Genomic DNA, 23,443 nt, shown 5'->3' with positions numbered 1-23,443 from the left:
TTTGTTTACTTTTCACAGTATCACAATAATGGGCGTAATTTGACTTACAAATGATGTCTCCTGCAAAAAATTTCAAACATTTTTATTGTTATTAGTGATCAGCTTAATATTTAATTGATTGTGGGGACATCGTTTTCGTGCAAATTTTTCGTTTTGGCCTGTGTTTGTTGTTCTTTTTGTAGTCATATGACATATCCTGGATAATGAAAGGCCTCAGTCAATCTCATTTGAGGTATAAAAGACTCTCTCAATGATTTCATTTGATGCGTAATGTTTCTATTCAGTTCGAATATAAATCTTTTTTAAAAAAAATGCAATGTTTCAATAAACTTTTGCCGCTTTCGCTCAATTCTAGCCGACTTGTTGCCAAGTCGCATTAAGAAAATGTCCCATATTTTGTTCCAAAAAGTACCGGTTAATCTTTTTAGTATTATTTTTATCTGGTGCCTTTTTGATTTGGTTTTTAGTGGTTTTCAAAAAATGGACAAGGAGTTTTGTCGTAACTAGTATTTGTAACTATTTGATTTTTATTTCCGTCTTTTCTGGTAGTCACATTATGGTAGCCACAGGTCTCATAGGCCCTCTAGAGTAGATTGTTTTATTCTTTTAGTAGTTTGTTGAACGATATCTTGATATGTTAAATTTTTTTGATCTCTTCCTCATTAGGTAGACAATTAAGTGAAAAATATATGTGAGCGGGTTCGGAACTTAATGTGCGAACACACATTACCGAGCCTCAATGTCTTCTGAGGAGTTTAATGTGCGTTGATTGATGGTAGTTGTTTACTTCAGATCTTACATTTTTTTAAATCTCAAGTTATTTTAGAGATTATATAAATAACGTATTTTAAAGAAGATTTTAGCGTTGATATTTTGTGTGAACTCTCGAATTTTTTCGCGCGAAGGGGACATACTGACAGTTTGTGTTTTTAATCACTGGCCAGATTCTCTTGCCGACATCTCCAGAATCTCTTTCGTTCGTGTCCTAAATTTGCATGCATTTCCAGACTTTCTTACATGTATGTCAGGAATTTCTTTTAGGGTCTTGTTCAGAAGTTCTCGCGTTCATGTTCAGACTTTGCAACCTTATTAGATGATTTCACACTAATGAAATTTTCAAATTCGTTGGGACATATCTGCTTTTCGTCCTTAGAGTTCAGCGTAGCGTGGCAGTTTCAATGGGAAATTCTTCGGAAATGGTCCTCAGAAATATGAAATATTTTTTCCATGTCAACGTGACGTCTCTTTTTGTTAAAATAAAGGTACTTTTTAATCTCATGTCGGAGATGAATGGCCCTCTAATACAAAACTTAATTACTGCTCACAATTTGTTTTCTTCATTCTGCTCCTGTAATATTTTCAAATGCTCCATTTTGGTAGATTAACTCTGTTTGCAAGATTTGAAGCTGTCATTTTTGTCTCGAATGACTTTTCCCTGAAATTTTTTGCCTCATTCTTACCAGATCTTAGAACATTATTTTTTTCACTGGATTTATTTGGTGAGATGATTCAATTTGTTCAGAAATGAAGGAGGCATTCGATTGCATTGATGAAGATGGCGATGGACAGATATCCCTGGATGACCTGAGCAGCTTCATGCAGTTGATAGGGATGGGATCCACTAGCCAGAGTGACATTGCAGAAATGATCACAGACCACGACACTGACGGTATCACTCATGTCTCCATCATTTTATACATATGAACAAATATGCATTCTTAAATTGTCACCTGTGTGAAAACTAGAAAAGGTCTACAGGAAGTTTCAAAAAATTGATTCGTTATTATTCGTTACCAAAGTTTAGTTTCATATCGCGTCTCATGGACATTTAATTATATAGTCTGCTAATCCCATGTTGGGTTGTGACAGTTTCATATCAAGTCCCATGAGCAGTTTATTACATAATCGGCTAAACTATCGTTCTGGTAAATTTAGCAATGGGGTAAATTGGGTCGATTGGCATTGGGTAAAACAGCATTGGGTAAAATGGAAGGTTGGGTAAAATGGCATTGGGTAAAAAGGAATTCGGTAAATTGTCCTCACACCTGACAATTTACCCAATTCCACCTTACCCAATGCCATTTTAGCCAAAGCAATTTTACCCCACTTGTAATTTTATCCAAATCCTTTTTATCCAACGCCCTTTTACGCAACGCCAATTTACCCAATGCTCTTTGATTGTTTTGTTCAATTATCCGATTACAAAAAAGTCTCTATTACAAGGATGATTTAAAATAATGTGTAAAATGGAAATGGTAAATTTGCCTGGCACCATCTATACACAGGTTCCTAATTGCTGTGCTGATTTGATTACTAGCTTATAATTGTTGCGAGGATTAGGTTCTATTTATGTTGACATGAATTGAAAGCAAATCTGTTGCTGGATAATAAAGTAATAAATTTAGTAAGGATCTATAGTGGTTCACCTCAAAGTTGGGTTTTCAGAACTAACCAAGAATCAGCTTATATGATTACAATCGTAGTCCGCCTACGGTCTCAATAATTTTCGAATAATTTAACTTTTAAAGATTGAAACCACTCTTAACTTGCCCCGGACTGAGACTTCTGAGATGTGTTTAACTTATAAGATCTTTAAAGGCTGTTGCTATTTTTTATAAGATCAAACAACTCTTGGCAATTTCTTCCCTAAAAAAATTCATTTTTTTTAAAGGCTACATTTTTTAAGTTAATCATCGTCGATGCAAGTTCTTACACGTCAATCATTAGAAGTACCAGAAACTTATACGAGTTAGCCCATCAACCAATAACAGATAATTTTTTCAAAGTTTTCAGCTATTGGCTGAAAACTCAAGTTTCGACAATATGCAACACCCTGCAAGGTTGGCATCCGTTATTGACTGAATCAATTAAATGATAACTGCATGTTCATTATTTCTCTGTCGTAGGCGACGGTTTCCTGAATTACCACGACTTCTGTCGAGTGCTGAACATGGAGCTGTTCGAGTGTGATCAGGACGTTGAGATTGTGAGAGATGCGCTCAGACAGTTCGACCCAGATGGCCTTGGGTTCATTCAAGAACAGGTGAGGACATTGAAACTATCTATATGTCTAAAGCAAATTCACGTTGAATTGAGGTTCAAAATGGCCCTTTTTTGACATTTTCACGCTTCGTATATACAATTTAGGAGCGAGTTTTGAAAAAATGGAAATTAAACTGTCTTTTGATAATCAAACTTATGATTCTGAAGCTGCATTGGTTGAACCCGATACAAAAGCGACCTCTGATTATAGATCTGCAAGCAAACGTGGAAAAGTTTTGCTATCAAAGTTAAAGGGTCTGGATCCTCAAATGGTCTGGTTCTGATCAGAGGAACTGTGACTAGGCCGATCACGGGTTCTTTTTTGTCTGAGATATCAATAGGCTTTGCACAGTAATGATTTTTATGCTCGACGGCTTGTCATTACGAGGCATTGCCTCTGCCTTTAATTATCATTACCATAATTGCTGAACAATTGTCGGCTAAGACATTGTATGATTAGCAAAAGTTATGTAATTGTTCATTTGCCGCTATATGAAACATTCGGAGGCGCGTTTTATATGTATTAATATGCGTTTGTGGAATTAAAGAGTTGAAATGGACCTGATCGTCCTAGTTATTTGGTAAATGCGCTGGCTTGTGATGAATGCATTTTTGGCACTTAACTTGCAATCTCGAACTTGCAAATTCCGAATAGTCTATTTTGTTCGTTATTTTCAATCACAGAATCTTTCTCACCATGCTAAGGTTGTGAGGGGGACTACTTCAACTTTAAAGAATGAAAGTCGGCGGAAATTTACATATTCTTAATATTCTGGATCAATGAGACTATATGAAAGTTGCCGAAAAAGATTATTCAGTTCGCAACTTTTTTCAGTTATACATCAGTCATAAAACATCTTACAATTATTGAGATTGTAAATGAGGTATTTCTCATATTTTTTCATAATCTGACATTCGTAAACCAAATGTGTGGGTTTTCTCCCCACAACTTGGAAACGTAGGTTGACATTTTTTGCTCTTTGTAAGGTGTTCGATGAAGCGGTAAAGTGTTTGTAAGAAAGGTAAAAGAAAGTATCGAAACAAAATTATTTGTTTTTCCCGTCGAGGTTCTTCTGAAGGCAGGCTTTGAACTTCATCTTCAGGGCAATCGATTTTGTCAATTAATCATTATCAAGGCTTTTTCTACAAATACTCAAGTAATGCTAATGATATTTTTTACCGTGGCGGTAACGCGTTTTTTGTAATGCGCCTGTAGAATGAAGAGAAGAGAGTAAAAAGAAAAAAATAAACTCTAATAATTAATTTAAAAACTCTAATTAGCCCCCCACTTTAAAGACGACTGATTTTGTGGCGTTTCTTTGTACCTCCAGTTGCGTCCGTAATTAAAGTTTTGAACAAATTCATTTTTAACTACCTGTTAAAATAGAGAAACATAGCTTCTAAAGCAAACAGCAAGTCATGAATAATGAACATTTCATCTGCATGAACATAACTTTTACAAAAACAAAAAATAACTCAATTTTATTTTTGGGGCACATGTTTTTTGCAGTCACTTTGATTCTTCTTGTAAACAGCTCCAACGTTTTTAAACGCGATATCTCCTTATAAGTCCCATTTTTTGATGATGCTGTCATAGTTTTAGCTTTTGGCGAAATGTCCTACAGTTTGAGCTCAAAGATATTGAGTAGTTGGAGGTCGTTTGTGAAACTATATTTAACAAAAATTGTCAAAAGCATTAATTGGATTTGGTCTCGAGGTGACATGATTGTTTAAAGAAGAATTTTGCATGGTCCCCGTTAATACGTTTCAAAGTGTTTTTCGAGTAGTATCTTGTCAGCTAAAAATTTTTTATCTGAAATTTTCTCTTCTAAAGAATCATTTATTTGTCAGTAGTTTCCATGTGAAAAAGTTCTTCAATTGAGGCAATTAATCTGTAAAAAGTCAATAAATAGGAAAGTTCTGATAACTTTTGATCATTTCGCTGAAAAAACCTCAGATGATTGCGAAGTAAGATTACAAATATATTTCGCTGTGATGAGATCTTACAAAATAGTTGCGAGGAAAAACTTAGCTTTTTACTAGATTTCTGGATTAATTATTCCGGATGAGTTTTTTTCCAATTTTATTTGTGTTGAAAATACACTGATTTAATATGTTTTATATCTGCTGAAATGTTAATTCTTGCTATAAAAATTTTCCGGAAAAACTTGTTCACTTTCATTTGTTATGTTAAAGTGCTTTTTTGCCGGCTATATTGTGATCAAGAACGGCCAAAAGATAGTTGCCATAACTGATTTTCTCAATTTTAAGCTCCTCTTTTTTGTTGATATTTTTGGCAGCTTTTTTTAATCACTAATGTAGTTAAAACTGTTTCCCATTTTTAACAGGCGACTTCTCAAACCCAATGCCCAATTTTGAATGCGTAAAGTTTTTTTTTGTTTTTCTGAAATATTTTTTAATAATTTTTTTATTAGACCTGACTGACATCAGCCAAAAATCATGTATACGGTAGCTGATTACGAGTTGTTAGACGATACCAACAAAAAATGCTATGGCATGCACCTCAGTTACCATTCCAATTATTTACACTTTTAAGACCACCCAGGTCTGCGACCCAAAAAGTATTGGCCTGACCCACTTAGGTCGCGGACAGGGGGTCAGGTGCAACCCAACTCAATGCTATGGGAAAAATGGGCCGAGCTCTTCGTCTGGCCAATGGCACTTTGGTCTGTTCAATCTGGCCAATTCCCATATTTCCCTATTGTTGGTCTGACCAATACAAAGATTTTCGTCTGTTTGGTCTGGCCAATACCCCCCTTTTGCTATATTTGGTCTGGTCACTACTCGCATTTCAGTATATTTGGTTAGGCCAATACCCATAATCAAATGCTTTTTTTCACTATTTTTAATTCTTATTTTCTTATTTTTCTTATTTCCCGTTCAGAAAAAAGAAACAAAAATTTTATAGATTTTATTGGTCGCAAAAATTTAGCCTGTGTTGAATTGCACTTATTTTTGGCCTTCATCTGTCTCTTCCATTGTGAGCAGTTAATGCAAAATATCAATTTATAGCTATTATTCACTTCATTTGATTAAAATTTCATTGAGATTTTCTGCGAGCAAAAACATTTTTTATTCTTTTTTGAACATTGATATAAGGCTTACAATATGACAGGTAGGAAAACTAATGTAAACTGTGTATGAAATAAGCGTGGCATAGCTTGATAAGAAGCTCTACTTCTTTAATGCCCGGGTCGAGGTTTTGACAAAAAATAATGTAAGATTAGAGGTGAATAGCGGTGAAAAAAAAACTTTTTTCACCGCAAAGCGCCCGCATCTTTTAGCGTTGAATGCGCTAAAAGCGGTGAATTTTTGTAAGAATAGCGTTGAATTTTGCGGTGAAAAATTTTTTTTCACCGCATTCACCGGAATTCTTACAAAAAAGAAACTGCCGTACAAGGGTTCGAACCTCTACCTCATGCGTGTTACCAACTTCGTAATCCATTGCGCCATCTGTCACTTACTGCAATGATATTTCCTGTGAATATAAGATAAGCGTTGAAATTAGAGCGGTAAATTTTTGTAAGATTTGCGATATTAGCGGTGAAAAATTTTTTTTCACCGCATTCTGCTGGTAGCGGTGAAAATTTTTTTTCACCGCATTCTGGTGGTAGCGGTGAAATTTTTTTTTCACCGCATCCTGCTTGTAGCGGTGAAAAATTTTCTTTCACCGCTTAAGCGCTGAAAAAAAAAAATTTCACCGCTTAAAAGTTTTTTTTCACCGCATTCATCGCATTGAACGCAAATCTTACACTTTTACTCAAATTCACCGCAAATCTTACATCTTTTAGCGATTTTTAGCGGTGACACCTCGACCCGGGTGTAAACTTGACTGAAGTGATGAAGCCTTGAGGTGCAAGAATATGATAATGAGGTCATAAAAGCACCAACATAAATTTATGAATACAGGTGATGTATAGATTAAGAAATGAGAGAAATTTTTGTTTTCCAGGACATGAAGACGCTGATGCAGCAGGCAGGTTCCAGTGATCAACTGACTTGTGAAGAGATGGAGGAGTTGATGGCCGAGTGTGACATCAATGACGAAGGCAATATCAACTACGAAAGTTAGTATTGGACTCCTAAATACACACGCATAAGTTCTTATATCTATTGAATGATGACACACGGTTGTTATCGCCACCGAGAAGTTATCAAACTCCGAGGCAAAGCCGAGGTGTTGTGATAACATCGAGGGCGATAAAAATCGTATGGTAATTTTTTAAATCAACACCTGTTGCGATCATGTTTGTTTTTTTAGACTACAAGTTTATCAATTGGTTTCCATCATTAGAGTACGAGTTTATCGTCACTCTTTTATCGCCACTGTTTACTTAGTAACAGTGACGATAAAGGAGTGTGATAAACTCAGAGTCTAATGCTGAAGTGTTTTTCCAGCGTTGATTGGGCATTACTGCCAGGTTATTAATTTTTTTTACACCGGCAGTTTATTTAACTGCTATTATCGCAACAGCTGTTGATTAAAAACAGTTGCATACACACTAAATAAAAGTAAGGTATTTTTACTTTACACAACATCCTAACTCATCTTAACTGTTAAGGCAGATTTTCCTCGGCGTTCCCTCAGGCTTTTCCTTGACTCACCTTAGCTAAGACTAACTTTGCCTCAACTTTACCTGAAAAGTCAAGGCCTTGCTACCTTAAAAAAACTTAAATTTCATTCTAACTTCCTTTAAAATTACCTTAATTTATTAAATATAATTACGTTAACTTTACCGTAAAAATTCCCTTAAATTTGCCTTAATATGGCCAGAAATTTACCTTAATACTAGAGTAACCTATGCTAAAAAATAAGGTAAGTTAAGTCAGAGTTACGCAAAATTTACCGCCACAGTTAGGGTAATTATTTAAGGTATTCTCAAGGGAAATTAGGATAATTTCAGGTTCTTTGTTAAGGTTCTGAGGCCTTAGCTTTTCAGGTAAATTTTAGCTAAAGGGGCGGTAAAAACTGCGTTAAGGCAAGTAAAGGTAAGTTCAGGTAGAGTACAAGCAGGACAATTCTACCTTAACCGGTTAAGGTTCAAACACTTATGGTGAAATTACCTTAAAAGGGCAAATGTTAAGGTAAAACAACCATGTCGGAATTTTTTTCTCCAGTCAATTTATGAACCCACTATTGATAAAAACCTATTTTTTGGTAATTTTATCGCTGAGTTACCAAAAATTATAGAGTATTTAAAGTTAATTTTACCTTAACAAAGTTCAGGTAAATTTTTATCTTAACTCTAGATTAGGTAAAGTTAAATAAACTTCACCTTAGCTTTACCTCATCAGCGGGTTATCTTAAATCCGTTAGATTAAACTTACCTTAACTTTATTTAGCGTGTATTTAACATATTGTTTAAAAAAACTTTTTAGCGACTAATTAAAGCTACAAAATCTGAAACAGAGGCGAAATTATGCCTTTGCTTTTAACTATCATTTTCGGCCAGTATTTTTTTGTCTCTGTTAGTACATGAAGCGTGGCGAGAAAAAGAGCGGAAAAAAAACTAACCATTCAGTGCGTTGTTATGCAACTGTTGTTATCGCAACGAGAGTTGAATGAAAACATTGCCAAATGGTTGTTATCGTGCTCTGGGAATTATTTAGCTACGCCAAGTTTGACATCCGCCATGAAAACAGTTAGAAACAAAATTATATGAAGAAATTTTGTGACACAAAATTCTTCGGCGGAAAATTCTATTCAAAATAACCAAATTGTGTTCCTATAAACTTTTTAAATTATACAAAGTGACATTAAAATAATCGTTTTAGATTATCGGAAAAAGGTTTTAGATGGTTTTTTGGACTTCATAAACGCTCGTAAATACTTTGTTCGAATAACCAATTTGTTCTCTGGGAACAATTTTAGACATTGAAATACAGTAAAAATTGGTGAAATATTTACGAAAAATATTCTTCTGAAGAATTGTAAAATTTCAGCCAAGTTTCAGATTCCGAATAGTTTCATTTCCGGTTTTTCTTTTCCCAGCGTTGCTGCTCATGTCATAATGTTGCCAATCGTCGAATGACTTCGTTGAAAATTCTGCTTACAAAAAAGGAGGAAATTAAGAAAAGATACCAAAAAGAAGTTTTGGAATTTTTTTGTTTAACTAAAGAACAATGGAACAAAATGACACATAAATTCAATTCATGCGACCTGTATTTTTCAGAGAGAGATGATTAGTCTTTTTGAGGGAAAAAAGCAAAAATACTTTGAACGCACTATTTGGTAACAAGAAATTCATTAAAAAGTTAAGCTATGTAAACCTTCATGAAGGACAACAGCAGAGATCTCGAATCAATTGGAAAAAACAAGCTCAGAACGAGGGCAATTTTCAGTCATCTCAGCTCAACTGCGCCCTCGTTCGACTCAACTGGTGGCCTTTCATACACTCATTCTTGCATACATGAGTGGGGGTGAGGTTTGAGCAATCAACATAGATTTTGTTTGAAGGGTTGGACAGGTTTTTGTGGTTTTTATCATTTGGCATTTAACGCAAAACCGTCTTCATTAAAAAAGTAATTTAAAAGAGTTTCTTTGTACAATGATGATCTGCAGATGTACATACCTTTGGACTGGAGGCTTGAAAGAGAAAAGGTTCGAAGATCTCTGAAACCGTCGGCTTCTGAAACATAACCGAAGGCACTAATTTTTTTTGTCAATTATAATCAATCACTTAATTTGTTGAATCAGAAAAGAATTGAATAGAAGCTTGTCGGTAAAAGTGTTGTCAACGGACGTAAAGAAATTATATTCCGGAAAGACTCAATAAAATCAATTTGAAAGCTTTTTTTTGGGTTTCAAGAGCGATGAAGAGTAACAAATAGATTTCATAAGACAAAGCGGTGTATTGTTAAGTTTAATCCAATTAAATCAATTGTTTTCTCAATGTTGTCAATGCGGATAACTTCGCGATGGCGAGAACAGCCGCGTGGTAATATTCATCAATCATATGAAAAACTTGCACTTTTTTCTGTTATCGCATTCAAACCAGCACTCTAATATAATGTAAATAAACAACAAGCACCCTAAAAACATCTAGCACAATTCTCAGATTTTGGAGCGCACGAAATTGTTTTGGAACGCACGAAATTGCCCAGGTTTAGGTCCAGACCCAAATTGAGCTATGAGCAGACCCAATCGAGCGCACACCCGTGTGTTCCGAGACCGAAATTACAGGGTTTGGAAAGCGCTTCGAGCGCACAATAGTCTAGACCATGGTCTGATTTTGGTCTGCTCAGAGGTCATTTCGGTCTGGAAGGTCTGATCATAGTCTTTATAGTCTGGACCATGGTCTGGGATCAGTCTAATCAGAGGCCAATTCGGTCTGGAAGGTCTGATCATAGTCTTTATAGTCTGGACCATGGTCTGGTTTGGTCTGATCAGGGGTCAATTTGGTCTGAAAGGTCTCATCATAGGTGGTTTTCTGTTGGACTTGGGTCTGATCATAACCACTTTGAGCGCACTTGAGTCTGATCATAACCTGATTCGAGCACACTTGGCTCTGACCAGAGGCTCATTTCGAGTCTCTTGCCTTGGATCAGTACAACCAAGACAAAAGAGTCCAAACGCTATCAAGTGGTCGGTCCCTGTAAAATAGAAATAGCAACTTTAGATCCAGACATTTCTTATAAGGAGCTGTCTGAGTTCATCTATGGTGCTGGCAATTTTTTGCAATGGCATGTAATGGTTTTTTTAAATTAAAAACCTTCATTTCAAAAAGCACTTTTGACTTTGGTTTTACTTGACCACTTTTTGTCTGCTGGACAGATCAGTTTTTTTATGAAATGCATAATTTATAACGATACCTAAAATCTCGTGCTTGTTTAACTCTAGTGTCTGATCAGAGGTCACTTGGGTCTGAAAAGTCTGATCATAGTCTGATTATGGTCTGGGCGAAGGTCTGAAATTGAGTCTGGGCCACGGTCTGGAGATGGTCTGGCCAGAACTCCTTTGGTCTGGAAACTCTGATCAGAGACCCTCTCAGTCTGGAAAGTCTGATCAGAGATATTATTGCCCTGGAAAGTCTGATCAGCCCTCTATACTAAGTCAGATGATAGATTTTGTATTGTAATAACTTAATTATTTGCAATTAAAGAGAGGACTGTATAAAAAATTTCTTTTTTTTCAACAAACCAAAATTTCCGATTGTGGTTACTTAGCTCACTTTTAAATTTGAAATAGAGAAAATGTGCAATTTTCCGGATTGGGTCTAGATTGAGTCTGTTAAGCGGTCAATTTGGTCCAGAAGGTCCGATGATAGTCTTTTTATAGTCTGGACAATGGTCTGAGTTTGAGTCTGACCATAAGCGCAGTATAGTCGGGACAAATGTCTGGGTTGGGTCTGATCAGAGGACATTCTGGTCGGGAAAGACTGATCAGAGATCATTTTGTTCTGGAAGGGCTGATGAGAGGTAACGTCGGTCTGGAAAGTCTGATCAGAGGTCATTTCAGTCTGGATAGTCTGATCATAGCTCAATTTGGGTCTGGACATAAACCTGGGCGGGTGAACTCACGAGGTCTGACCATAAGTCTGACTTTCCGTCCGGGACAGTTTGCAACTCACAGTCTGGCACCTCAACATGGATCAGGAGCTAATCTAACAAGACAAATGAAAAGTGTCGCAGACAACTGTTGCCTTTAAATGTGTTGAAGAACGATTGCTAATGCAAATACAATGCAAGATATAATCGCTCGACCTTCAAATGTCTCACAAAATAAGCGCAACTTACAATCTGTTTGCTATTGCAAATAAATGTCAATTTGCAAGACATCAATTTTTTAATTTAAATTAAACAACAGTATCTATCGCATGCTCCTACACGAGAGGACGGTTTTTTCAAGATCTTCCAAGAGTCCTTTTTTGCAATGACATCGGTTGATTGAAAAGATCATTTTAAACTATTATTTTCATTGTGAAACAACTCGGCGTTTCTCAATTTTGCTTCAAGTGGGCAGTCTCAAAACTGCCAACGTAGTCTCTTGGATCTGTGATGGTCTGATCAGAGGTCATTTAGGTCTGGGACCTCAACCGGGGCCGTAAGATCATACAAAACTTTCGCAGATCATGAAGAGCATTCAAACATTAATCAACTGTAAATAAAAACAGCATTACAATTGTCCGCAGGTACAGAAATAAATTTTAAGCTAATATTGTTCAAACACTCATATTGTTCAAACAAATTGAGGAAACACTCAAGCAATTATTTTTTTCGGGAAATGCACATTTACAATCTGAAGCAAACAAAGAAACACACAAACAGAACAGGGTAAGTTGTGACACTTCCATTTATTAACCCCCTTATTTTGAAATCAACTGTGAAAATTATACGCCTTTTTTCGTTCTACAACAAAGTTCTCGAGACATAAGAAATTCCTTTCACGATCATTTCGTTTATTCACTCACATCTGGCCAATTCGCTAACTTTTTTGTAGGATGCAGGGAATTGTTATAACCAGATATTGTAAATTAGATAATTTAGGTCAAGTTAGACAAGTTAATTAGGTGTTTGAAGTAAGCGTTCTTTCGTAAGGAGTTATTGCTCCGAAGGCGCCAGAGAGGGGAGTTGAGTGATATATCTTAAAGATATATCTTAAGATATAATCGCTCGACCTTCAAATGTCTCACAAAATAAGCGCAACTTACAATCTGTTTGCTATTGCAAATAAATGTCAATTTGCAAGACATCAATTTTTTAATTTAAATTAAACAACAGTATCTATCGCATGCTCCTACACGAGAGGACGGTTTTTTCAAGATCTTCCAAGAGTCCTTTTTTGCAATGACATCGATTGATTGAAAAGATCATTTTAAACTATTATTTTCATTGTGAAACAACTCGGCGTTTCTCAATTTTGCTTCATGTGGGCAGCCTCAAAACTGCCAACGTAGTCTCTTGGATCTGTGATGGTCTGATCAGAGGTCATTTAGGTCTGGGACCTCAACCGGGGCCGTAAGATCATACAAAACTTTCGCAGATCATGAAGAGCATTCAAACATTAATCAACTGTAAATAAAATCAGCATTACAATTGTCCGCAGGTACAGAAATAAATTTTAAGCTAATTGCTGTTGGTGTTTTAGTGGTGGGGTGAATCTCATTAAGATCATAGCTTTTTTCTCAATACCATCCCTGCATGGGACCTACATGGAATCTAACAAAGCATTTATGATCTCAGAATTCCCGTTCAAATAAAGTGGCTGTGACTAAGACCAATTGAAAAGATTAATACACGTAAGTAGTCCATTTTTACGATGTATTAAGATACAAAAGTGGCAACCAACTAAAAAAATGAGTTGCGAATTTGAAATTAATGAAGAATGAATAATTCGGTACCCGGGTCGAATATCCTCCCTAAAATCCTCCCACTTTGATGTAAGAGTTGGGGGGTAATTTGTCTAAGGGGGGGGATTGATGTAAGAGTGTGGGGGTAATTTGTTCAGAGGGGGTAAAATGATGTAAGAGTTGGGCTGCAATGGGAGGACTTTTGAGGAATTACCCCCCTGACTGAAATTGCCATGTAAGAGTGGTCAGCAATGGGCTGCAATGGGAGGACTTTTCAGGAATTACCCCCCCTGACTGAAATTGCCATGTAAGAGTGGTCAGCAATGGGCTGCAATGGGAGGACTTTTCAGGAATTACTCCCCTGACTGAAATTGCCATGTAAGAGTGGTCAGCAATGGGCTGCAATGGGAGGACTTTTCAGGAATTACCCCCCTGACTGAAATTGCCATGCAAGAGTGGGCTGCAATGGGAGGACTTTTCAGGAATTACCCCCTGACTGAAATTGCCATGTATAAGTGGGCTGCAATGGGCTGCAATGGGAAGACTTTTCAGGAATTACCCCCTGACTGAAATTGCCATGTAAGAGTGGACTGCAATGGGGTGCAACGGGAGGACTTCTCAGGAATTACCCCCTGACTAAAAATGCCATGTAAGAGTGGGCTGCAATGGGCTGCAAGGGGCTGCAATGGGTGGACTTTTCAGGAATTACCCCCCTGACTGAAATTTCCATGTAAGAGTGGGCTGCAATGGGCTGCAATGGGAGGGCCTTTCAGGAATTACCCCTTGACTGAAATTGCCATGTAAGAGTGGGCTGCAATGGGCTGCAATGGACTGCAATGGGAGGACTTTTCAGAAATTACCCCCTGACTGAAATTGCCATGTAAGAGTGGTGTAAGAGTGAGGGGGTAATTTGTCCAGAGGTGGTAAAATGATGTAAGAGTTTGGCTGCCAAAGGGGGTAAAATGATGCAAGAGTGAGGGGGTAATTTGTTCATAGGGGGTAAATTGATGTAATAGTTGGGCTGCCAAGGGGGGTCAAATGTTGTGAGAGTGTGGGGGTAATTTGTTCAGAGGAGTAAAATGATGTAATCGTTGGGCTGCCAAAGTGGATAAAACGGTGTAAGAGTGAGGGGGTAATTTGCTCAAAGGGGGTAAAATGATATAAGAGTTGGGCTGCCAAGGGGGGTAAAATGTTGTAAGAGTGAGGGCGATTTGTTCAGAGGGGGTAAATTGATGTAATAGTTGGGCTACCAAGGGGGGTAAAATGTTGTAAGAGTGAGGGGGTAACTTGTTCAGAGGGGGTTTAATGATGTAAGAGTTGGGCTGCCAAGGGGGGTAAAATGGTGTAAGAGTGAGGGGGTAATTTGTTCAGAGGGGTAAAATGATGTAAGAGTTGGGCTGCCAAGGGGGTAAAATGTTGTAAGAGTGAGGGCGATTTGTTCAGAGGGGGTAAATTGATGTAATAGTTGGGCTGCCAAGGCGGTAAAATGTTGTAAGAGTGAGGGCGTAACTTGTTCAGAGGGGGTTTAATTATGTAAGAGTTGGGCTGCCAAGGGGGGTAAAATGTTGTAAGAGTGAGGGAGTAATTTGTTCAAAGGCGGTAAAATGATGTAAGATTTGGGCTGCCAAGGGGAGTAAAATGTTGTAAGAGTGAGCGGGATTTGTTCAGAGGGGTAAAATGATGTAATCGTTGGGCTGCCAAACTGGATAAAACGGTGTAAGAGTGAGGGGGTAATTTGTTCAAAGGGGGTGAAATGATGTAAGAGTTGGGCTGCCAAGGGGGGTAAAATGTTGTAAGAGTTAGGGCGATTTGTTCAGAGGGGGTAAATTGATGTAATAGTTGGGCAGCCAAGGGGGGTAAAATGTTGTAAGAGTGAGGGGGTAACTTGTTCAGAGGGGGTTTAATGATGTAAGAGTTGGGCTTCCAAGGGTGGTAAAATGGTGTAAGAGTGAGGGGGTAATTTGTCCAGAGAGGGTAAAACGATGTAAGAGTTGGGCTGCCAAGGGGGGTAAAATGTTGTAAGAGTGAGGGGGATTTTTTCAGAGGGGGTAAATTGATGTAATTGTTGGGCTGCCAAGGGGGGTAAAATGTTGTAAGAGTGAGGGGGTAATTTGTTCAGAGGGGGTAAATTGATGTAATCGATGGGCTGCCAAGGGGGATAAAATGGTGTAAGAGTGAGGGGTAGTTTGTTCAGAGGGGGTAAAATGATGTAAGAGTTGGGTTGCCAAGGGGGGTAAAATGGTGTAAGAGTGAGGGGGTAATTTGTTCAGAGGGGGTAAAATTATGTAAGAGTTGAGTTGCCAAGGGAGGTAAAATGGTGTAAGAGTGAGGGGGGTAATTTGTTCTGAGGGGGTAATACGATGTAAGAGTGAGGGGGTAGTTTGATGAGATGGGGCAATTCTAACAAGTATTACTCATATATTTAGACCATGAAGTGTTTGACAGGCTTTGATGGTCTGGAGGATAAGGCGACGCAGCTGAGGGTACAGAGGTTGTGGGCACAAGACTGACAGTCTTCTAGTATGGGGCTAAAGAAATGTAAGATTGAGGGGGTAAAATGATGTAAGAGTTGGGCTGCCGGGGGGGGGGGGGGGTAAAATGGTAAAATGATGTAAGAGTTGGGCTGCCAAGGGGGGTAAATAGATGTAAGAGTGGGGCTGCAATGAGAGGATTTTTTAGGAAAATCAGCTCAAAACTCTTACGTCTTTTTGGGCTGCATTGGGCTTCCAAGGGGGGTAAAATGGTGTAAGAGTGAGGGGGTAAAAGACAAATTAACCCCCTACTCTTACAGCTTTTTTGGTCTGCCAAGGGTGGTAAAATGGAGTAAGAGTGAGGGGTTAAAAGACAAATTACCCCCGAACTCTTACATCGTTTTACCCCCCCTTGGCAGACCAAAAAAGATGTAAGAGTGGGGGGTCAATTTGTCTTTTACCCCCTCACTCTTACACCATTTTACCCCCCTTGGAAGCCCAATGCAGCCCAAAAAGACGTAAGAGTTTTGAGCTGCATTTTCCTAAAAAATCCTTCCATTGCAGCCCCACTCTTACATCATAATGGGCGGAAAAATTCAACCCGGGTATCATCAGACGCCAGCAACTAATTTGGTGTTTCAGCTTTGCTCTCCGTGATCAAATCTGGGTCGAAGAAGGCGGGCAAGCAGTCTACAATTGAAAAAGACCAAAGAAGCGGTGGGTGCGAGAATAACCCTTGATGGTCTCTCAATTCAAGAAACATGTTCATCATTTCACAACATGATTCGTGTGTCTCAGTCTGCAATCGCGTTCTAATATAACTCATGTTTCTTTCTGTTTCTCCCTTGTATATTTTGGACTGTCTTTTTCTAAATGTGACCGTGATCAATATTAAAGTAATCAGGTTAATAGTGTTTCAGTTATTGTACAATCATAATTAGAATTTACTTTTAATATGTTCTTGATTTTTAGCAGATAGTTGTGTACGACAAATAACAGCAGATACTCTGTTTTGATTGAAAGGAATTAAAATGTTTACATTCTGAGTTCTTGTCTTTCATAAATTGACACTTAGCAAACAACAACATATTTGCAAAAATAATGTTTCTCTTTTAAAATTTCGTAACAACTTGCGGAATTAATAAATTCAAAATAATTTTCAATTAAGTAAAGAATAGAATTCTTAAAAAACCACTCATATTGTTCAAACAAATTGAGGAAACACTCAAGCAATTATTTTTTTTCGGGAAATGCACATTTACAACCTGAAGCAAACAAAGAAACAAAAAACAGAACAGGGTAAGTTGTGACACTTCCATTTATTAACTCCCTTATTTTGAAATCAACTGTGAAAATTATACGCCTTTTTTCGTTCTACAACAAAGTTCTCGAGACATAAGAAATTCCTTTCACGATAATTTCGTTTATTCACTCACATCTGGCCAATTCGCTAACGTTTTTGTAGGATGCAGGGAATTGTTATAACCAGATATTGTAAATTAGATAATTTAGGTCAAGTTAGACAAGTTAATTAGGTGTTTGAAGTAGGCGTTCTTTCGTAAGGAGTTATTGCTTGGAAGGCACCAGAGAGGGGAGTTGAGTGACATATCTTAAGCAAACAACTTGATGAACAAAAGCATATTGAGCTGTGGATATATTTCATTTACTTAACAAAGTTGTATTTGTGCATCAGGCCAAAGTCGAAATGTGTGATTTAAACTTAGAAGTAAAATAGAGAGCGAGAGCTAACATTTGAAGTGAACTAGATAGTTTGAACAGAATTGGAATTTGATTTTGAAAGAAATAAAAGTGCGATCTCAAATTGGCAAATTAATTTGCACCCCAAAACCTGGTTAACTCAACTTCATAAGTTATATTCAACATTTGACTCTGAAAATTTGTAAGGATGTTCCCCTGATGATTGTCCATATATAATAGGAATGCGCGGCCAGTGCGATCTGAGTTATTAATACCGGAAGTGTTGTTATTCGAAGTTTCTTTTGATATTTTTAGTAAAAATTTGATAGTTTATGGATGAAATAACGGTATAAACTAGTCGTAGTAGTATTTCAATGTGCAGTACGGTATTGGGTGATCATGGTAATCGTTTAGCAAGTTGTGGGAGAAATTTATTTGCATTTGGAAATAAGAATAGGCAATTTATCAGTTTTTCCAAATACTGTGGGGTTAAAATTTGTCCGATCCCTCCCGGGATGAGAAGGAGTTATTGGTTGATAACTGGTCAGTAATGGGGAGGAACCCCTAATGGTCCTCTATTTCGTGTATAAATTTCAGGCCAATTAACACCGGAAGTAGTGTGGTTTGAATGTTTTTAGGTATATTACTGTGAAATATGACTGTTTGATAAAGAATAATGGGGTTAATCAGTCGTAATATTATGCACGTATGAGTTAAAGTTTTTGCATTATCTTGGGATCGGTTTAGGATGTAAAATGGCGATTTTTGTGTATATTGGTAACTATCACAGGAATGTAGTTAGCACCTAAATTGAAATAGTATTTTCCGAAGAGTTGAATTCGGATTTACCTGAAAATTGGGGGATAGACTAATTTGGGTACGAGGAATCCAATTTTGAGGTCAGATTAGACCCCACCAACCTGCACAGGACTAGCGCACGCCAGTGCTGCCGAACGTAAAATTTAAATTGCTCGTGGAGTTTTTAGGCGGCCCTATAATTTTCGGAGGGTTAGTGCAACTTTTCAAGGGCTTTCGATTGGTGATATTTTTAATCCCTGATTCCGACCGGAAGTTGGCGCTTCGGGACAACCCGAGAGCTGAAAACCGGAAATTGGCGTTTCTGAGCTGCTGAATGACTTTGAAATGGTATTATTATGATAACCTGAGACAGTCAGTGACAAAAAATAACCAACCCGGTCAATTTTGACGAACTCGGATTTTTCGGGTTCCGGCACCCACGACTCGTTAAAAATTTTCAAAATGCAAACTACACTTAACGGCTGATCCGTTGGCCATGAAACTTGGCAGGCAAATTAGTGGCACCCTATAGTTACTAGAAAATTTTACCCGAAGACGTTTTGACTACTACTTCGCAAATTATTAAGTTTGGAAATTTGGGGTCATCCGGGAGGTCGAAGAAAAGTGTGCGCGGTCATTGCTTGTGTTCTAATGTGAGTTAGGCCACAAAATTTTGCGGGTAGGTGCAACTTTGAAAGGATTTTCCATGACAATAATTAGTTTTTATGAACTTGACCCCTCATTTTGGACGGGTGACCTTTGGATGACTCCTAGAGGTCAAATTGTGGGCTTTTAGGAATTTTAGACTTTTCGGCGGTTTTTAACTGGGGTTGCATGAGTTCTTGAGAAAGCTCAGAATAACAATTGCTCCTAGCTTTGGGGTTGAGTTTATTTATTTATTCAACACATGATTTTCTTACACGGATTGATTTATGGTTAGCTAATTTGATAGCGGAAATAGAGGAATAATAACTTTTCAGAGCGACGTTCAATGTTTACTAAGCAAACACTGATTGACATGTCAAGTGCATATATGAAGTAGAGTGTCGTGAATTTGTTTACATCAGAGTCCAAAGGTCGCGTACTTAAGATAAGGAGAAAATTGAACAATGGTTGGTAGCAGTTGAATGACAGAGCATAATTTGATATAGGTTGTTTGCATAGCAAACAAGCCCTCCTACAGAAAGTTGCAAAGTTTACTTAAGAGGTTATGGTTTGTTTGCTTAAGATAAGAACGTATTGGTTGAGTATAAATTAAAGTAACAGAGAAATTTTGGCAGAGGCAGACCTTGGAGAACTTTGGAAGAATTAAGAAGTTTGAACACAGGAGAGAATTTTGCACAAGCGAGAGAAAGTGGTTGGTTTAGTGGGACTAAACTGCAACAGATAGTATGAAAAGCAGAGAGAAGATTGAGAGTGAGACTTAACTCTGAAAGTTTGTATTTGCAAGACCAGTTGTAATACTGTGAGCGTTTTTGATTTAGTTCATTTGGAAAGTGAACCACGGATAATGTTATTATTATTTTAATTACTATTGTAAATTGTCTTTGAGTTTGTCTTTTCCAATGATGTGCAAGTAATTCTCTTACCTTTGTTATCCAAATAACTAGAATTGATAATACGAGCCCCATTGTGAATTAACTTATTTCATGGCAATCTAATTTGCAACAGCATACAAGAGTGGAAGAGCGGAAATAGAAGAGAAAAAAAGTAACGATTGCTTCACGGATTCAAAACCTTTGGTTTATTTTACTTGATTAATCTTCTGGGCGACAGAGTCCCCTCACTGTTGAGCCTAGCGGAAGTTCAGAAGACGACAGTTTTCGTACATTGTTTACTTTACTGCTTCATTCAGAATTTGCGACAAAAAAAACTTCTTTGGAAAGGGACCTTTTCTTATGATTGAATGAAGACTCAGAAGACTGGAAACTGACTCAGGAGACCATCATCAAATCAAAATCAATTGTTTGTTTCTTTTTTTGTTTTTTTGTATATTGTACAAACAGTCAAAAAAAGTTCATTGACTGGATTTCTGTTCCAGAAACAAATTAGACGAGACAATTAAAAAGACAATTTGTTTTTATAATTTTTGGCAGCGAAATTACCTTATATTTATTTATCGGGTAAAGAAATTTTTCTACGTTTATATGACTTTACAGCCGTACATTTCCGTGTCTCTTGGAGCTGTTTTTTCTCAGACAAAAATTCGATTATACAAGATATTCGACGTGTTATGTGCATAATTTTTCTCACACTGTTTTAAATATTTTGTACGTTTTGTGCATTCAGATTGTTCTATTTCACAAAGAATTCGTTTTCATGCAAATCACCTAGTCCAAATCCAAATAAGGAATATAAAACAGATAAATCTTTGTTTCTATTGAAAAGAAGAGATTTAACTTCTTGCTAGGATTCCGCCTTAAGACACGAAAATTACAGGGGGGTACATCCATTTTTTGATCTGATGGCGTGTTCTTCAGCAGTTTTTTGTAATTAACGATCTCCTTTTCGGTGCTCGTGATTATAATTATATCCGTTTTTGTTCTTTTTGATTTTTAACAATGTTATAATTTTTTAAATTATTTTTTGATCCAAAGCGACGTGTTGGCAAATAATCTATAATTACAAGCCGTTACCAGTTTGTCAGTTTTCTCTTCTAAATTTGTTTAGAGCTGAGCCTTTCCATTTTTTGTTATGGACATCTAGTGAAGAGCTGTTTTCATAAGTGGAGTAACAAAGATCTATAGCAGGCGGCAAGTGAACAGAGCAGCCTATAATGACAAATTTGAGAGAAGAATGTTTTCCTTCAATCTTACGTTTTTAATAATATGTCATATTTGCGATTTGAGCTAAAAGTTTTGAAAAATATTTCAACTTTTCACAGCTAATTCACTTGCTCTATTCACTGATAATTATTGCATTAGCAGTAGTGTCTACTCTGGCAGAGCAGTTAATGATTTGTCAAACTGCTAGGTTTCCCTTGAAATCAATCTTAGTTTTTTGTAGCTTATGTTTTAGATATGGGCTGAGACCTTCACTTGTGGAGCATTCCTCGATCTCTCAAAAGCATTTGACTCAATCTCACACGAAATACTAATAGAAAAATTGAAATGTTTAGGATTCGACGGAACATCTACACAATTGATTAGATCATATTTGAAAGACAGAACTCAAAAAGTAGTTTTCTCGGGAAATGAGTCCGACTGGATTTTACTTAACAGAGGAGTGCCGCAAGGGACAGTATTAGGACCAATATTGTTCAACATTTATGTGAATGATCTTCATAGAGCTATTGATAATAACAATTGTCAAGTAATCCAGTACGCCGATGACACTTTCCTCTATTCTTCTCATACTAATGAAAATATAGCCAGAAGTTATTTGGAAAAAAATATTGAAAAACTATGTTATTACTTCCAATCACATCAATTAATGATGAACAATAAGAAGACAGAATATATCGTGTTTGCTCCATCAAAAAAAGCACGAACTCCGTCTTATCTAAATGTTAACAATGTGAACATAGAAGAAACTTCGTCGGTAAAATATCTAGGAATAATATTAGACAACAAATTAAATTTTAAAGAAGAGATCAAAAGAATACTCTCCAGAATGGCGTGCAGCATCAAAATCTTGAAAGATATAAGGAACTGTTTTCCTATAAAAACTAGAGTAACACTATTGAACGCTCTTGTTTTAAGTCACATTCAATACTCATCTCTTATGCTCGTTGGTATCAGAAAAAATCTCATGATAACATTAGAAAAACAACTTAATTGGGGAATAAAAGTGTGTTTCAAAAGAAAAATGTATGATCGCTCGACTGATTTAAAAATAAAAAACAGAATCATGCCTGTTGAATTCCTTCTCAAATATCGATGTATGGTTTTTTTCTTGAAATATATTAGGAAACAATTGCCAGCTTTTAGTAACAACAATTTATTGCAAACTTCTAATTGTAACCAGAATGCGAGAACGGGAAAAATTTATCCGGCTGTGAAAAGTAATTCGGAATTCCTCGATAAATCATTGATGCTGCAAGCCATGAAATTGTACAATGAAGTTCCATATGAACAAAGACAAAAACTCGATAATGTTAAGAACATCAAAGGTTTTTTTAAAGAATTCTATTTCAAGGAATATCTGAAGGACCCAAAGGCGTTGGAATACAGAGATCTGTTGCGGGACCTTTTTTAAGCTTTCATTGTTTTTAATTTCCTTATTATCTAATATATTTATTTTTATGTTTTTAGTATTCCAAACGTTGTAAATAAAATATTTTCTTATTGTTTTATGTATTTTAGAACTTGTACATTGCCATTTTGTTGACACTTTTAGGTGTGTAACATTTTGGAATTCAATGTCTTCTTTTTTTTTTTTAAACTCGTAATCATTTGACGACTGATAACAACTTCAACAAAAAAGCAGCAGTGTGCGCACAGCTTATATTTAAATATCAGATCAATTTCATGTTTGAGATAAACTGCTTCAATGGAATATATTAAAAAAATATGAATGTTTTATAGGTTTTTCGCAACGATTACTTGCATAACCGTTTCTGTACAAAACATTTTTCAGTTGAAAAAATTATCGGAAAAACACATTTGTTCAGAAAAATATTACTAATCACTTTTTCGCGGAGAATTAAAGCAAGTACCAATCAAATTTTTAGAATGGAATCTTTTGCCACATATGAAGATAGAGCACGGTTTAAACAGGTTCTTTGGTTAGAGAATGTAGCACAAAGCATTTCAACATTTTCAAAACGTCAACTTTTTGAAAACTTAAGCAAGTCAACTTGCTTGTAAATCAACGCACTTCCGCTGATTTGCAATAAATTGAAAAATGAATAATTTTTGGTTTAAAAAAATCGGTTGTTAGGTGTTGGTGATATATTAATTCTTAATTTTGCATATTTGATTCATCCTAAATTAAACATTAAACTAACAAAATCCAGAAGACATTTGCTCAAATTAATTCAACCCAGTATGAAAATGTGAGGACATCACATTTCATCAGGACTCCTGACAACCAACATAATGAAGTGACGGAAACGTAATATTGGCATTATTCCTTTTAGTTAACTTTTTCAATGTTTCAAATGTGTATCTTTGCGAAAAAAAA

General features: G+C 36.6%; 2 protein-coding genes across 5 annotated transcripts in view; one reads left to right on the top strand and one right to left on the bottom strand.

The window, feature by feature from the left end:
- The window catches only part of LOC142339719 (neo-calmodulin-like), a 50,896-nt gene extending 34,027 nt beyond the window's left edge, over positions 1-16,869 (top strand). For all 4 annotated transcript variants that reach the window (XM_075389949.1, XM_075389947.1, XM_075389946.1 and 1 more), the window contains 4 exons: positions 1,523-1,669; positions 2,907-3,043; positions 7,016-7,130; positions 16,466-16,869. In XM_075389949.1, coding sequence (XP_075246064.1) covers positions 1,523-1,669; positions 2,907-3,043; positions 7,016-7,130; positions 16,466-16,563 — 497 coding nt within the window. In that variant the 3' untranslated portion in view covers positions 16,564-16,869. The remainder of the gene's footprint in view (positions 1-1,522; positions 1,670-2,906; positions 3,044-7,015; positions 7,131-16,465) is intronic.
- Positions 1-23,443, bottom strand: part of LOC142339038 (methylglutaconyl-CoA hydratase, mitochondrial-like) — a 398,030-nt gene that overhangs the window by 117,340 nt on the left and 257,247 nt on the right. The gene's annotated exons all lie outside the window — the stretch shown is intronic.

This window comes from Convolutriloba macropyga, chromosome 5, assembly GCF_964194025.1.
Source record: "Convolutriloba macropyga chromosome 5, txConMacr16.3, whole genome shotgun sequence".
Classification (NCBI taxonomy): Eukaryota; Metazoa; Xenacoelomorpha; order Acoela; family Convolutidae; genus Convolutriloba; species Convolutriloba macropyga.
The sequence above is the reverse complement of the archived record's forward strand: the minus strand, read 5'-3'. Positions and strand labels throughout refer to the sequence as shown.